General features: G+C 52.8%; 6 protein-coding genes across 11 annotated transcripts in view; 4 read left to right on the forward strand and 2 right to left on the reverse strand.

Annotated features, from left to right (window-relative positions):
- Positions 1-3,861, forward strand: part of LOC120897691 (lysophospholipid acyltransferase 1) — a 28,481-nt gene extending 24,620 nt beyond the window's left edge. For all 6 annotated transcript variants that reach the window (XM_040302722.1, XM_040302723.1, XM_040302725.1 and 3 more), the window contains exon 6: positions 27-3,861. In XM_040302722.1, the coding sequence (XP_040158656.1) occupies positions 27-1,495 (1,469 nt within the window). In that variant the 3' untranslated portion in view covers positions 1,496-3,861. The remainder of the gene's footprint in view (positions 1-26) is intronic.
- A 98-nt stretch (positions 3,862-3,959) lies between these two features.
- On the reverse strand, positions 3,960-9,170 carry LOC120897690 (condensin complex subunit 3). Its single transcript, XM_040302721.1, has 3 exons — positions 7,967-9,170; positions 5,091-7,890; positions 3,960-5,016 (listed from the first exon to the last, which is right to left on the reverse strand). The coding sequence occupies exons 1-3, from the start codon at positions 8,923-8,925 to the stop codon at positions 4,246-4,248; spliced, it is 4,530 nt and encodes a 1,509-aa protein (XP_040158655.1). The 5' UTR covers positions 8,926-9,170; the 3' UTR covers positions 3,960-4,245.
- Positions 9,171-9,287: 117 nt separating this feature from the next.
- On the forward strand, positions 9,288-9,773 carry LOC120897694. Its single transcript, XM_040302732.1, has 2 exons — positions 9,288-9,403; positions 9,478-9,773. Exons 1-2 carry the CDS (start codon positions 9,343-9,345, stop codon positions 9,732-9,734), a joined length of 318 nt encoding a protein of 105 aa, XP_040158666.1. The 5' UTR covers positions 9,288-9,342; the 3' UTR covers positions 9,735-9,773.
- Positions 9,732-11,231, reverse strand: LOC120897692 (putative methyltransferase C9orf114). Its single transcript, XM_040302730.1, has one exon. It carries the CDS (start codon positions 11,114-11,116, stop codon positions 9,797-9,799), a length of 1,320 nt encoding a protein of 439 aa, XP_040158664.1. The 5' UTR covers positions 11,117-11,231; the 3' UTR covers positions 9,732-9,796.
- A 58-nt stretch (positions 11,232-11,289) lies between these two features.
- LOC120897693 (activating signal cointegrator 1 complex subunit 1) lies at positions 11,290-12,642 on the forward strand. Its single transcript, XM_040302731.1, has 3 exons — positions 11,290-11,604; positions 11,674-12,099; positions 12,175-12,642. The coding sequence occupies exons 1-3, from the start codon at positions 11,396-11,398 to the stop codon at positions 12,587-12,589; spliced, it is 1,050 nt and encodes a 349-aa protein (XP_040158665.1). The 5' UTR covers positions 11,290-11,395; the 3' UTR covers positions 12,590-12,642.
- An 870-nt stretch (positions 12,643-13,512) lies between these two features.
- On the forward strand, positions 13,513-15,066 carry LOC120906628 (retinol dehydrogenase 12-like). The gene is made up of 5 exons (XM_040318441.1): positions 13,513-13,669; positions 13,749-14,012; positions 14,088-14,504; positions 14,583-14,699; positions 14,786-15,066. The coding sequence occupies exons 1-5, from the start codon at positions 13,611-13,613 to the stop codon at positions 14,883-14,885; spliced, it is 957 nt and encodes a 318-aa protein (XP_040174375.1). The 5' UTR covers positions 13,513-13,610; the 3' UTR covers positions 14,886-15,066.
- Positions 15,067-15,165: the final 99 nt, after the last annotated feature.

A 15,165-nucleotide genomic window follows, 5' to 3' on the forward strand; every position in this document is an offset into this window, starting at 1 on the left:
CGGTTTGCTCGCGGTACCATCCACAGATGACGGCTTTATCGCGAGTACGGGCTTCTTCTACTCCCTGTGGTACATGATGATGGCCACGACGGCGGTCCGCTTCAAGTACTACTTCGCCTGGCTGATGGCGGACGCGATCTGCAACAACTCCGGCCTCGGTTTCAACGGGTACGACGAGCGGGACGGCGTGACGCCCCGCTGGGACATGCTGTCCAACATCCAGGTGCTGGAGTTCGAGTTCGGCACCAACTTCCGCAACTGCATCAACGCGTGGAACGCCGGCACCAACCGCTGGCTGCGCATGGTCGTGTTCGAGCGGGTGCCGAAGCGCTACGGCACCGTGCTCACCTTCAGCCTGAGCGCCCTCTGGCACGGGTTCTATCCCGGCTACTACATGACGTTCGCGACCGGTGCGCTGATCGTGATGGCGGCCCGCATCGCCCGCAAACTGTTCCGCCCCGCGTTCCAGGGCACGGCCGGCTCGCGCACCCTGTACGACGTGCTGACCTGTCTGGTGACGCGCGTCTTCATGGGCTACGCCACCTTCCCGTTCGTGCTGCTCGAGTTTAAGGCTAGTCTTCGTATGTACCTGAATGTGTTTATGTGCCTTCATCTAGTCGCTCTGATCACTGTGTTTATTTTATCGCAATACGTACCACGGGGAGAGGGCAGTCGGGCGGCGGCCGGGGCCCGTTCGCGCTCCAAGCTGAAAGCCGACACGGAGGATGCGGATCAGCAGTCGGCGGCGGCGGCGGCGACCGGCAGCGGTCGGAAGGATGCCGACGCCCTATCGAAACAGGCTGGCACTGCCGTGGCGGCGGTGGTAGACACGGAACCTGCTGGTAGCAATGGCAGTGCGGCGGGGATCCGATATCGTGGTGCCGAAAATGGGCGTCGCAGTGATGTCGACTCCCAGCACCAGATCGTAAAGGATGTAGTGGACCCGTTCTGTCTGACCACCACCACCAGCATGATGATGATGATGAATGGCAACCACCATCACAAAAAGACTGACGATTTCCTGTCCCAAGAGGATAACAACAACAGTGCCACCATTAATACCACCTCCACCACCACCACCACCAACAACACCTCTGCCGCCGCCACCAAGAGCGGCCCGAAGCTGGCGTGCGAGCGTATCAAGGAGAAGCTCGAGCAGGAGACGCGCAACATCGAAGACTTTATCGACAAGACGGTGACGGGCTTCGTCGAGCTGAAGGACGACCTGATGCGCATGCCGGACGAAACGCACGGCGGCCTGTACATTCCACGCAAAGCGCCGCTCGTTGGCACCGCCGCCCTGAACGGCAATGGCAATGTGGTGGACGGCAACAGCAACAGCACCACGGCCAGCGGCACCACCATCACCGGGGCCACCACCGGTGTAGGCAGTAGTAGCAACGCGTTCCTCAAGAAGGAAATCGACGCGTTGAATGCAGCCGTCCAGCAGGCGAACGTATTGCCGGCCGTACTAAGCAACGGGCATGCCAAGTAAGCGGAAGAAGTGCGGACGGAGCACTGTTTGTCTCTTTTTGGTGGTGTGTCTCGGGTGTGTGTGCGTGTGTGCAACAAAAATCAGCAGCCAAATATTTTCTTCCATTGTTTTATGGTTTTTAAAACACCGATTATCCGGATGTCGTGGCGTCGAGTTCCTACGTGTGTGTGTGTGTGTGGGTGGGTGGTGCTTGTGTGTCATCCCGTTTCCAGCTTCCATTTGGATTTGTGTTCTCTGTGGTTGGAGTGGCAAACTCATTCTGTGTCTTCTATTGGAACCACCACAAAAGCACACACGCACGCACCAACTTCTGGTGATGAAATTTAAGTCTCTTCCTGCTTCATTATTGTTGGTACAACTCTTCTTCCCGTTCGATACGCACAAACAGCCCGATCCTTATGGCATCGCAATTTGCGCAAAGACGACGCAGCGTGAAGCGCACAAACTATTCTACTATCAAGTGCGCACATCAGACACGCACACACAGTCACACTCACACTCACACTCACACTATACCTATACAAGATCGAAACGTGTGTCGGGCCAAGCAAAGGATATATTTTGTAGCAGCAAGAGAAAGGATCCCCATTATTCTATATATACATACATCTATATATATTAATATTTCTAATATGTTAAACAAACGTACACATGTGTCTCTGTGTGTGTGTGAGTGTGTATCGATGCAACAAACAAAAAACGCTGTAATAATTCCACACTCTTCCAATGGCACTGGCAAAGAATAATAATATTAATATTCATAATAATATAGTTCAGTTGCTTCCAGCCTTCGTCAGCGGTGCCCATCCCCCCAACCCCGCCACCACCACCACCCATCAACCCACCAAGAGCGAAACAAAAACACTCAAAGAAGAAATGTCGTAGAAGACAGCCAATTTTTTTAAAAAAATAACTGAAATTGAAATGTATTTTCTATACCATCTTCGCATCCTTACACGACCTGTGTGTGCGTGTGTACTCTATATTAAAATTTGGTGTGTCCTTTCCATATCAGAAACACATAAAAATTATGTAAAAATAACGTAACTTCCCGACACCAACTCAACCCACCCGCTCCAACCCTTCTTCCCCCCACGAGCGATGCTTCCAACGATAAAAGTATCGTTTCGATTTGCGTTCGGGTTTTGTAAATGAAAAGAGAGTTTATTTCTTTTAAATCGATGGAATTTGTTTTTTGTTTTTTTTTTTTGGATGTAAATTTTTACGACTAGAGGAGTTAATGCGTTAAGTCACTTTGTTTTCAGTGTGTGTGTCTGTGTGCGCGCAAGCAAGCAACTAAGCCATACTCCCCCCCCCCTTCCTCGTCTCTTTCCCCCTTTCTCACACACTGCGCACAAGAGTTTTATGTTGTTTTTATCGTTTTATTTTCCCTTTTGATTGCGATTTGTTACTACTTTTTACAGCATTGAAAGAGGGAAAGGGAGAGAAAGGCAGATTTATTATATATTATTAAAAAAAACGCGGATATATGAAATATTAGATAGGAGCTAATTGACGATGTACTGATAAAATGATGAACTTGAACGGGATACAAACAAGCAGGGGCAGGGCAGAGGTGGTAAGGAGAGAGTAGCACGACCACAGAGCTCTTGCACATTTGACCAGTGTAACTATTAATAAGAATAAGAAGAAGACAAAAAAGTAATGGAAAAGAAGCATTGTTACTTTATGCGTGCATCAAAAACACACCCCGTTGTTGCGGGGGATGTGGGGGGGAGGAGACAAGACAAAAAACACGCACACCGTCGGTCACACGCAATGCCGTGGCGGAGGAGTTTTTTGTACATAAATAGTCCGTGCTACTAGCAAGAAGAAGAAGAAGAAAACCTACTAGGAAGTAGAGAAATTTTGCGCACAAAGAGTTTATCCTCTAAGCTGTAAAGTGAAACAAAAGTAACTAGCGAAACGACGGGAAGAAAGAGGACGAAAAAAAAACAAACAAAAAAACACACAAAATATATTACCAATAGTTAAGGTACAACAACTTAAAACGTAAGACAAAACCAACAAACAAACAAACAAACTACTCATGTAAAGCAGAACCTAAAAGAGAGAGAGAGGAGGTAAGAAGCAAAAGCAACAAAAACAAACACTAACTCACGTAAAACTACCAATCAAATGCGCCCGCGCATCCGCAGCGCCATCGTACGCGCAAAGGGTGCGTACGTGCGTGCGTGCGTCCCTCATAACAAAACAATACGCAAGCAAAGATTCGCTCGCACACGTGGTGCGTGGTGCGCCTCTTGTGTGTTGTGTGTAGTCAGGGCGGTAGTTGAATCGATAAGAATAAAACAAAAAACACTCTTTTTGTAGTAAATCATTACAAAATAAATACAAAATCGAAATCCCGTGTATATTTGTGCAGATATGCATCCAAAAGTCACAAAACTATCCGTTTCTTTCCCGTTTTTTTTTAAAGGGCCTCCTCTACCATGCGTCTTCATTTCGTTGTCGCCTCAGGGAAGGGTGTGAGGCGTAGTAGCCTTGTAAAGAATCCTTTATTGATATAGTAGTAATATATACAGCAGCAAATAGCAAAATATATATAAAAAATAGACGCGCAGTATTCACACAAGCGTCCCCGCTCGCCTCCTAAGATTAGCTAAAAATCGTTGCAGACACAAACACACTCACATAGAAGATAGAGTAAAGGATACACTGACGTTTCAAAATTAAATTTTCCCAGCTTGCTTCGTCTGCTGCTCTTGCCATCATCATCAATCATCGTCTCAACCGACCTCCTTTCGTGTCGCTTTCCGGTTTGGTCGTCGCGGTGAGGTGCCCACCGATGGACTGCCGCTGTTTGCTGCACCGTTCGACACTCTCGTGCGACGGATGACGGCGCTGAGGGGAGTGAGCACGATTGCGGCCCGCTTCGTTCGTATCGGGCTGGAGGTGGAGGTGCCGCCACCGCTACTCTCTGTGCCACCACCGGACACAACCTTCCGACTGGCGGTCGGTGTCTTTGTGGTGCTGTCCGATTGCTGCTGGGTGCTGGTGGTGACCGACCGTTGTCCACGCGTACGTTTGCTGCCCGACGGAGAATCGCTCTGCTGACCGGTGGAGGCACTCGTCGATGCTACCCAACGTCGTGTCGACACGGCTCGTACCGGAGATAGTGATGTACGCGACTGTACGGTGGTTTCCGACTCATCGGGCGCTTTGTTCGAGCGACGCGATGGCCGTGGTGCCGTGGTGCCGTTGTGTTTGGCAGGGGAATTCACTTCGTTCGTTGTCTTGCTTCTCGATTTGCTACCCGTGCGCCGTTCACTCGTTGGTGTTGTTGGTGTGGCCGAGGATCTACCGGTACCGGGAGCAGAAGCGTTCAGCTCGGACAGGGATTTGCGCGTCATCACCTTACTGTTGGCCATTTCCCGGCGGGCCGCGGTCCGTGTGGCACGGGGCATCGTCATGGGCGCTTCGGCGAGCTTCTTCCGCTCGAGCAACGTTTTGGCCGCCACCTTGTTTATTGGCCTCGCGTTGCGATTAATACGACTGACCTGTGGAGTGGAGTGGGTTGCGTGATTAGATTACGACGATCGTTGCCATGTTCGAAGGCTCGATTGAAACTTACCGTAACATTCGGTGAAACGTCCACTGCCTCACAGTCCGACGAAGAAGAGGAAGATGAGGAGGTGGACACTGATCTCGCAGCCGGTGTTGATGTCTTCCTGCTCGCCATTCGAGCGCCTGACCGTGTTGTGGATACCTTCCGGCGCATCGCCGCACGTGCCGACGCTGGCTGCGGAGAAGGTGTAGCATCAACAGCACCAGCATCATCACCCGGCGATTGCGTTTCCGGAATTTCAAACTCTGAGTCGGACGAACTGGACGAAGAGCTTGGCTGCCGCCTTGCGCCATCGTTTGTGGCGGGAATTTCAAAATCTTCCTCCGAGTCCGTTCCCTTCGAGGCGGTGGCGGAGCGCGATTGGCTCAGCGCTTCCCGTACCCGCGCCGAGGCGGCTTGAATTTTGCGCAATGCGGACGCATCGGGCACCTTGAAATTGCCACTGTCCGCTGTTGCTGTTGTTGTTGTTGCTGCCGCTGCATTGGCCGAATTCGTCAACAGTGACCGGCGGAGTGATTTCACACCCGAATCGGGCGTCCCGGGTGCTGCCCGGGGTGTCCTGTCCCTTGCTGGGGATGCCAACGAACCGCCCCCCGGTTGCTTCATCGGTGAGGCGAGCAGATCGGTATCGGAATCTTCCTGCAAAATGGATTTGTTTATCAGCGGCCGTTCCTCCGACCGTTCTTCGTCCTCGTTCTCCTCCTGCTCGGTTTCCTCCCCATCGCCCGGTCCCTCCTCCTTCCCATCGTCGTCATTCCCTTCCGCCTCCGGTTCCGCCTCAGCCGCTTCTTCCTCTTCACCCTCCTCTCCGTCCGCTGCTACAGGTGCGCGGGAGGACGAGAAGGTGAGCGTCTCCCGTATCTTGCCCAGCATCAGCTCCCGGAACGTGTTCAGGTTTTTCACCGTCTTCGGATCAAGCAACGGTTCCTTCAGTATCTCGTCCGCCGTACTGGCCAGATCGTTCCGCAGCACCGGATCGTCCTTAATGTCCAGCCCCAGCAGCTCCTTGCTCAGCAGCTTCAGCAGATCCTTCAGCGTAATGTTGTCCCGCATCACGCGCAAAAACGTGACCGCGATCGTGTTGTGCGGATTCACGCCCGGGCTGCAAAAGACGGGCTGCGTCGAGTCGACCACGAACTTGATCACCGTCTCGGGCCGTACCTCCGCGAGCGGGCTTTCGTTCGGCGCTTCCAGCACCATAAACAGTGTGCTCAGCAGCGCCTTCTGCATCAGCTCCTGGCGCCGCTTGGCAATCAGCCGCTGGAAGAAGATGCCCAGCATCTGCTGCATCTCCGGCTCGGTCGTCGGGTTGAAGAAGCGCAACAGCAGCTTCGACATGATGTCCGCCGACGTGCACTTGCCCCGCAGTATCAGCCGGCAGAAGCCCTCGATGATGGCCGAACAGATCACGCTATCGTTGCACGTGTCCATGAAGTGCACCGACATCTTGTAGAACTCGTTCCCATTGCACGACGACGACTGCATCAGATCGTCGTGGTAGCTGCTGTTCTGCCGGCTGAACAGCTGGCGGGAGCTTTTCTGCGTGCGCGAATCGTCCTTGCTCGTGTTGATCGCGTCCTCGCTCTCCAGATCGAAGTACTCGAACCCGTACTTGTCCAGCAGCTCGAACACGCACTCGATCGCCGTCTTCCACAGCCGCGACGAGGCGGTGTTGAGGAACTGCTGGTACAGCAGCTGGAACGTTTCCTTGCTCAGCCCATCGTACAGCATGCTGAACGCGGTCGACGTGCGCAAGGCCCAGTTGCGCGTCGACAGCTGCCCGGACTGCACGTGCCGGCTGATAAACGTCCGGTACAGATCGCAAACCGGCGGCGTAAGCACCCGCACCGAGGGACTGTTTACGAGATAGAAGCAAATCTGCAGACACTTCTCCACGGTGGCCTGCGTAACGCGGCGCGGTTTCAGCATCGAATCGCGGAACAGGAGCGTCGTGTTGGTGGTGTCATCGCCGATGCTGCTGCCACTGGCGCACGTCAGCGACATCTCCTGGATGAGCGGTTTCACCAGATTGGCGTACTTCTCGTTGCACATGTTCAGCTCGTCGTTCATGCGCTGCGCCCCGGCGTAGTCTCGCTGCGCCGACAGCGCACTTTCCTGCTCCTTCAGCTCGAGAATCTTGACGCGCAGGGCGGAAATCTGTATCTTCAGCGTGGTCAGCTCCGGGTGCTTCTCCAGGTACGTGTCGATGAGCTGGCGCGAACTGATCGACACATCCTGCCGGGACGGTTCCAGCACCGAGCTGACGAGCTCGACGAAAAACGTCAACCGCGACTCCACGTCCGTGATGATCTTCTCGAACGTTTCCATTATCAGCCGGACGTTCATCTCGAACAGCGTCTCCTGGCAGAGCATGTGGGACAGCACCTGCTTCAGGCTGTCGCGCCCAAACTCGTCGCCAAAGTCGTACATCAGCACGATCTCGAGCAGAATCTGCAGAATGTACTGCAGATAGAGCTGCTGCAGCTTGTCCATCGTTTCGGGCTGGCTGGGGGAGGAGGCCGCCACCGCCGCCACCTGATTGCTGCCGATCGCCGACGCGGTGACGTTCGCGTTCGCTTTCATGAACGCGAGCGCGGTCGGGTTTTCGACCAGCGCTTTAATGTACTCGCAAAACTTGCTCAGCTCGATCATGTAATCCTCCTGCTCGTCCGAATCGCTCTGCTGCAGGTGCTCCAGCATCGCCTGCCAACAGATGGCCCGCTCGATCGTCAGCTCGCTCAGCGGGACGGTTTTGCTTTCCTCGCCAAAGTTCAGCAGTTGAGCCATGTGTTTTACACCATTTTTTCTGGAAAAAAGGAAAAGATCAGTCTCAGACACATTTTATGGTGGAGATCGATCGATTACCGATGATGACGACTTACTTGAATATCTCCATCAGCACGAGTTTGGAGGTTTTGCGGAACCGTTCCATCTCTTTGTCGTCCGCGTCCAGCTTCAACGCTTCCACGAACCCGACGTAATCCCGCTGGTACGATTCTATCCACTGGGGAATCATGACGTTACGCATCACCTTACGTACGCCGTCCGAGTGATCGGTCAGCCCTTGCTCGAGGAACTTCAGTCGCTGCTCCACCTTGTAGTGCCGCACCGGGTAGCTGCTCATCTGCATGTACGTGTGCCGCCGGACCCGCTCGTCCACGTCCCACAGGCGCTCCAGCACGTACGGGATCAGGCGATAGTTGCGCCCGAGCGCCGAAATGATCGTCTGGCGCACCTTCGGCGACGGATCCTTGTCCAGATGGTACACGTACGCACGCACCACGGGATCCTCGGGCGAGTTCGGGTCCTGCAAGCGCTGCAGTGCCAGCACCGCCTGTACCCGCACATGCTGCGAAACGTCCCGTATCCGTTCGAGCATGTAGCGCAGAATCTTGTCGCAAACCGTATCGTCCAGTGCAGCGTCCGATCCAAGCGCGTTCAGGATCAGATTCACCAGCTGACAGATCCGGAACCGGACCAGCTGCGCACTGCTTATCGTGCTGAGCAGCCAGTCGAAGATCGAAGCCATTATCGGGTGCGTCACGGCCTGCTCGCTGTACTCGGGATCGGCCACAAACTTGGCACAAAACTTGAGCACATTGTTCGCGTACGGGTTCGTTTCCTCGTGCTCCATCTGGCGCTTGATCACCTGGACGAACGATTTCATGAACGAATCGTGCTGCACCGTCGAGTACAGCTGCTTGAGCTGCTTCACCAGCTTCGCGTGCGTCGTTTCGCTCTGCTGCGCGCTCAACACCGTCTGTATGACGGCGGTCGAGTATTTCACTTTTTCCGGCGAGTTGGCCGGTGCCACCACCACTTTTCGCTTTCGGGGAGCCATGAGTTTTCCGACGGGAGGGGCACTTTTCACATAAAAAACACACTGCGGTGGGCACAAGCGAGAACGGGGAAAAGCGACGCTCCGTCGCTTCTTGTTGTGCGTGTGGTTGCGTCGATTGCTTTGTTATGACAGGATGCGCTGCTGGGTTTAAATTGAAGCGTCTTTTTGTAACGGTCAGTAATGACAACTAGAACCAGGCTCGACAACTGTCATTTGCACGACGCCATATTCTTTTGCTGGTGTCAGTGATGTTAGCAGACAATTTTCTGAAAATTTGTTGCTTTTTCTTATTTCATTTAGACAATTTAGGTAGTTATTTGGATATTTTTATATTATTAGATGAAAAATGAAGCTCAAACATTGATATCTGACATCTGGCAAGAATAATAGTAGCTGTTTGTGATCCAACCTGCTCTGATGACATTCCAAAGCACAACAAAACAAACAGCCCTGCTTTTGCAAAACCCTCCACAAATATGTAAGTTATTCTGTAAAATTCCTAATTTTGTACGATTCTCTCGATTATTTTGACCATATTCTACCCTTTTACAGACATTCGCACAATGCCGGAACCGAGCAGTAACGACCAGAGCAACACAAACCTGTACATGCGTCTGCAACAGTCGCAGGTGGTGCGGGCCAACATACAAAACATTTCCCAGTTTCTCAACACTGGCCTCAGCCCAGAAACGCTCGATATCTGCGTGAAGCTGCTCGAGGCAGGCGTTCATCCGCAGTCCCTCTCCGAAGCGGTCATTCAGATACGCAACGAAATGGCCGCCCTCAACAATGGACAGTCGGGCGAGTGAAGTAGCGCGTAAATAAATCTTTATTTCTGTTTCAATCAATTCCATCGGCGCACATACACACTCTAATCAAAGCGTGACATATCACCGTACTTGTCGACGGGCGGTGGTGCTGGCTGGGATATCTCCACATTGGGTCTCGCAATCGGTACGGGCCTCCCGCTCTTCAACGCCTCCATAGGGTCCACCTTCGTGCGCTTCTCGTTGAACGCGTACTGCTTGATGCCCGTGTCCTGGCTCTGCGGAATGGCCTCGAAGCTGGTGAACGGTTTGGGAGCATTGACCGGCTTCAGCTTGTCGCCCAGTGCCGCCATAGAGATGAGGATCGCCTCCTCGGTGCGTATCGTACGCGAACCCTGCGTTGGAACCGTGTTCAGATACTCCTCGAACAGATCCTCCACCGTATCGACGTTCAGCTTCTGATCGTTATCGAGTGCCGGTTCCAGTCCAAGCACACCACCGAAAACGATGAGCGCGTGTTGATATGACAGACTGGCCGGTTGGAGTTCGTGAACGTTTTTTCCCCGATCCGAGGTACCGATGGTCATATCGTACCCGCCCTTGTACGGGCTCTTGGTGAATACCTGCGACAGCGAGTTGGCAATCCGCACCGTGTACCCCCAGTAAATGCCCGTCTCCTGCCGGGGCTGGGACGGAGGCACTACCTTGCCGCGAAGCTTCTTAGACTTCAAATCTGCACCCGCCGGCAACTTCACAGTGACGCGCAGATTCGGGTCAAGCTTCGTGTCTACCAGCACATCGTTCAGCAGGCCAACGTTCACAAACGCGCCGGGCTTGTTACCCTTGGTGGGTTTGGTCGTCACGATACCCTCCCGAAACACGAACTCACTCTGCTGCCGCAGATGGTGCTGGGAATCGAGCGGATTCAGCAACCCCGTAAACTTCAGGTCGTTGTGCAGCGGGAAAAAGTATTTGCGCAGATACTGCGGACACTCTAGGTACTGCAGAATGCGCGCCAGCTGGATGCAGCAGCGCCGGGCGGAGGTTGATCCCTCGTTCGTTTGAATTGTGCCCAACTTGTCCGTCAGCTGGTTGCTGGAGCCGCAATCGTCGAACACAATCACCTCGTCGACCTGAAATATGCAAGCGGCACGTGCTATCTGTCCGGCCAGATAGGTGCGCAGTTCGGGCGATTGTGCATTGTCCATGATTGAACCCGGCACGGCAATGCTGACCGTGGAAACGTACTCCGCCTCCGCTACCGGTGTGACTTCCACCTCCGCCATGCCCGCTTTCTCCCTTTCCACGTCCTCGAACTCTTGCTTCACTCGGTCCAGCAGTCGATCGTGGCGTTTGTGGCGTTTGCGCTCACGCCTTTCCATCTTTTCCCGCTCGGTTAGCCGTTTCTTCTCGTTCACTTTCATGGTGGAAAAGCGGTTCTGTAAATTGGTACCGGCCGAAAAACGTGCGCCACGAGCGATGCACACGCGGTGTAAACAACAACAGCACGGCCGCTGTTGACATTTTTGACAGCGAAGGCATGGGTGGCTGCGTGCGTAAATTGAACTTTTCGATTCGGTGCTGTAGACGGAGGCACAAAACAAATAGTAAACAATACAACTTCCAGTTCAGCTGTTTTGTGTTGTTTCCACCAGATTTTCAGGGAAAAATCGCACGAAAAGTTAATATTTCCTTCTTAAAAGATGGATGTAATGTCGCCGCAGCTTATGTGGATCGGTACACGGTGTTATCGCGTGAATCACACCAAAGCAACCGGACGAGAACAGGAATCGTTCGATGGGCCGCAGGGTTACGTTGAGGAAGACCTGTACGGCGAGGACGACCGGGAAGAGGACTACGATATCGTGCTGACCGATAATGGCAAACACCAAACATCTTTCCACGTGCCTGCGTAAGTTGGCCTATTCTATTGTTCTATACAACATTCAACTTACTAACATCATCGCTCTACTCATTTTAGTGCCTTCTATGCGATGATCATCGGTGCGAAAGGACAAACCCGCCAACGGTTGGAAGCCGAAACGAAGGCACAGATCCGTGTGCCGAAGCAGGGAACGACGGGAGATATTGTCGTTTCGGGCAGTACGAGAAAGTCGGTAGCCGCAGCACGATCCCGCATCGAACTGATCGTGATAGGGGCACGCAACAAGCAACAGTTCACCCACTTCCTGTCCGTGCCGCTGAACGTGCCGGATGTGATGAAGCGTTTCGCCGAATTTCGCCACAAAGTCGTCCGAAAGCTGCCGGTCGCGTTCAGCGTAGACGAATCGTTGTTTCAGCAGCCGGAAAAACTGCACATAACGCTCTGCACGATGGCCCTGATGGACAATGAGGATCGTGCGAATGCGGCCCAAATATTGCTCGACTGCCAGGAATCGATCATCAGGTATTGCTGCATAGAGGAAATAGGAAGCAATCAAGCAATGTGCTAATTCGAACCGTTTTTCTCGCCCCCTCACAGTCCACTGCTTCAGGAGAACGGTCCGTTAGAGATACGAGTGCGAGGGCTCGAGTACATGAACGACGATCCGCACGCGGTGGATGTGCTATACGCGAAAATCGAATCACCGGTCCTGCAGACGGCAGCGGACCAGATCTACGACTACTTCATAGCGAAGGGACTGATGCAGAAGAAGTACGAGCACGTGAAGCTGCACGCCACCCTGATCAATTCGCTTTTCCGCGCATCGCAGAGCGAAATCGTCGACGAGAAGGCGGCCGAACGGAAGCGCATTACGTTCGATGCGAGCGAAATAATGCGACTGTACGGGGATTACGATTTTGGCAGCCTGGTGCTGAATGAAATTCATCTTTCTCAACGATTTTCCACATCCTGCACGGGGTATTACGAAGCAACGGCTGTTATGAAGCTGTGAGGGGAAGGAAATAAATGATCGTGCTAAGCAAAGGAACGATTTAAATGCAAAAATGTAAAGAAACTAGAATGAATGTTGACGAACGAAGCGCTCAAAATGCGTTCCGAACGTCCCACACAGTGTACCCTCTAAGCGTTCAAACGTCTAAGGCGTACTACGTTTCCCAACTGATAAGAGGTCGTGTTTGCTTCAGAGACGATCGGAGCGATTTACTACAGCCATAAAAACTAAAACATTCCGTTAGAATGATGCGATTCGTTCCGCCATTGAACATAAACCGGTTTACTTGTCTGATCAAATTTGTGTCAAACAAAGCAAAATACGATTTGACGATGGTGAATGAGAGAAGCTCCGAAAACTACGATTATCCTATTGCCTAACCCTCCCCGTACTTAAACCATCCATGAAATGTAGCTCCTCCAGCGTGGCAGACCGTAGCTTATTTAGGAATGCTAATTCCATAACTGGACAACCGCCCAAAAGCGTTCGGGGGAGCAGCAGGCGCCAACCACCTTCGGAAGCCATTGTTTTGTTCGGTTTCATTGCCAAGTTCACCCCATTCCCACCCCCCACGCCGATGGATTATATTTCGATCCATAAACGTTCCCACCCACCCTTCCACGCCATCCCCTTACCCCCCATAGAGCGATCTAAGATAAGGTTTCGGAAAACAAACGTACGCGACCCCGAACTCGAGAGACGCGAACGAAAATAGCGAGCATTATAATCGCCACCAACCGAGCGTCCGTCGTGAGCGCATTACAAAGGTGAAAAGGCTTCTTCTCCACTGTTTTCTAGCGCTCGAGCGCTTATGGTGGTGGGGGTGCGAAATAGAAAAAAAATCCATTAGAAAACCGAGCACACGTGCAGCGCGCGCGAGTGGGCTTCGGTTGTCCGCACACACGCGTCGTTCGCGCCGTTCGCTGGACCGCTGCTGACCACGATCAGCCCCATCATCAGTCGGCAGTGGTACGGCGTCGCGGATAGTTTAGCGTTGCAAACTCGCATCGCAAAAGGCAACATGCTGCTGAGTATAGTGATAGGCGCAACGGTGGCCGTGCTGACGTACAAGCTTGCCCGGTAAGCATGACTCGCCAGTTGTTCTCGGTGGAGCGGTGTGATTTTCTAAAACCCCTCAGCCTTACCACCATGCGCACAGGCTCATCATCGAGGGTGGTCAGTTTCGGAAGGGCACACGGTGCGATGGAAAGGTGATCCTCATAACGGGCGCCAACACGGGCATCGGGAAGGAAACGGCCCGCGAGCTGCTGAAGCGTGGCGGAAAGGTGTACATTGCTTGCCGTTCGCTCGAGCGTGGCAACGAGGCGCGGAGCGACATCATCGCACAAACTGGGCTGGCCGATATTCACGTGCGCGAGCTAGATCTTGCGTCGCTGGAATCGGTTCGTAAATTTGCAAAAGGGTGAGCAGGTTTTCGGTACACTTACACTGGGGTCGGAACGAATCACCATTCGCGAACTACGCGTTTTTTCGGCAGATTCCTGGAGGAGGAGAATCGATTAGACATACTGATTAACAATGCGGGCGTCATGGCCTGCCCGAAAGCGCTCACCAAGGACGGATTCGAGCAGCAGCTGGGCGTGAACCATTTGGGGCACTTTCTGCTCACGAATCTACTGCTGGATCGATTGAAGGCTTCGGCACCGAGCCGGATCGTGAATCTGTCCAGCCTGGCGCACAAGTACGGCAAAATCAACCGGAAAGACCTGAACAGTGAGCACTCGTACAACCAGGTGACGGCCTACTGCCAGAGCAAGCTGGCCAACGTGATGTTCACGCGGGAGCTGGCAAAGCGTCTGCAGGGGACGGGTGTCACTGCCTACTCCGTTCATCCCGGAACGGTCGACACCGAACTGCCCCGCCACATGGGTTCGCTTTTCTTCCTGTTCGATCAGTAAGTAGACCAACGTGTGTGATCCTAGATAGCCATGATCGTTAACCGCATATCGCGCCTGTACTTTTGTTCTTCTAGTAAACTGGTAAAACCGTTGCTACGAGTAGCATTTAAGACGCCACTTTCCGGTGCCCAGACCACGCTCTACACGGCCCTGGACGAAGATCTGGCGGAGGAAAGCGGCAAATACTACGCGTAAGTTGATTAGATTTTCGAAGTTTTGCTAACCAAGGTCAAGGTCGTCTAATGTGTCTGGGGTCTGGGCTGTTTGTTTCTTTCAGTGACTGTCGGGAGCAAAAGCTGAGCAAATACGCACGGAACGACGAGCTGTCCGCGTGGCTTTGGGACGAAAGCGTACGAATGACGAAATTAAGCGGCTGAACTAAAGCACCTGGTGATCGTGAAGCTTTTTTGGCCGGGGGAGATCATATGGACTCACTTTGGGGAAGGCCTCTCTCTCTCTCTCACACACAGCTCTGTATCTTACTGGAGACGTTAATTTAAAACGTGATGACGTGGAGTAATAAAACAAAGTACTAACTAGTTTATGACATCATGCGTACTTTGCGCCTAGAAGTCGGATTTAATTGCTCAACGTCGCGGAGGGTTACCTATGACACGTACCCTCTCTCTGGTAAAGATCAACAGCAATTCATCAACC

The sequence above is a fragment of the Anopheles arabiensis genome, chromosome 2 (assembly GCF_016920715.1).
Source record: "Anopheles arabiensis isolate DONGOLA chromosome 2, AaraD3, whole genome shotgun sequence".
NCBI lineage: Eukaryota > Metazoa > Arthropoda > Insecta > Diptera > Culicidae > Anopheles > Anopheles arabiensis.

Excerpts from the sequence above, each read along its gene's own strand:
- LOC120897690 (XM_040302721.1), bottom strand. The coding sequence starts at position 8,925 with ATGGCTCCCCGAAAGCGAAAAGTGGTGGTGGCACCGGCCAACTCGCCG. Across the intron at positions 7,891-7,966 it reads GTGCTGATGGAGATATTCAA|AAAAAATGGTGTAAAACACA; the intron begins GTAAGTCGTCAT and ends CCTTTTTTCCAG. Across the intron at positions 5,017-5,090 it reads ACGTTTCACCGAATGTTACG|GTCAGTCGTATTAATCGCAA; the intron begins GTAAGTTTCAAT and ends TCCACTCCACAG.
- LOC120906628 (XM_040318441.1), top strand. The coding sequence starts at position 13,611 with ATGCTGCTGAGTATAGTGATAGGCGCAACGGTGGCCGTGCTGACGTAC. Across the intron at positions 14,013-14,087 it reads GTTCGTAAATTTGCAAAAGG|ATTCCTGGAGGAGGAGAATC; the intron begins GTGAGCAGGTTT and ends TTTTTTCGGCAG. Across the intron at positions 14,700-14,785 it reads GAAAGCGGCAAATACTACGC|TGACTGTCGGGAGCAAAAGC; the intron begins GTAAGTTGATTA and ends TGTTTCTTTCAG.
- LOC120897692 (XM_040302730.1), bottom strand. The coding sequence starts at position 11,116 with ATGAAAGTGAACGAGAAGAAACGGCTAACCGAGCGGGAAAAGATGGAA.
- LOC120897693 (XM_040302731.1), top strand. The coding sequence starts at position 11,396 with ATGGATGTAATGTCGCCGCAGCTTATGTGGATCGGTACACGGTGTTAT. Across the intron at positions 11,605-11,673 it reads ACATCTTTCCACGTGCCTGC|TGCCTTCTATGCGATGATCA; the intron begins GTAAGTTGGCCT and ends TACTCATTTTAG. Across the intron at positions 12,100-12,174 it reads TGCCAGGAATCGATCATCAG|TCCACTGCTTCAGGAGAACG; the intron begins GTATTGCTGCAT and ends GCCCCCTCACAG.
- LOC120897694 (XM_040302732.1), top strand. The coding sequence starts at position 9,343 with ATGACATTCCAAAGCACAACAAAACAAACAGCCCTGCTTTTGCAAAAC. Across the intron at positions 9,404-9,477 it reads GCAAAACCCTCCACAAATAT|ACATTCGCACAATGCCGGAA; the intron begins GTAAGTTATTCT and ends ACCCTTTTACAG.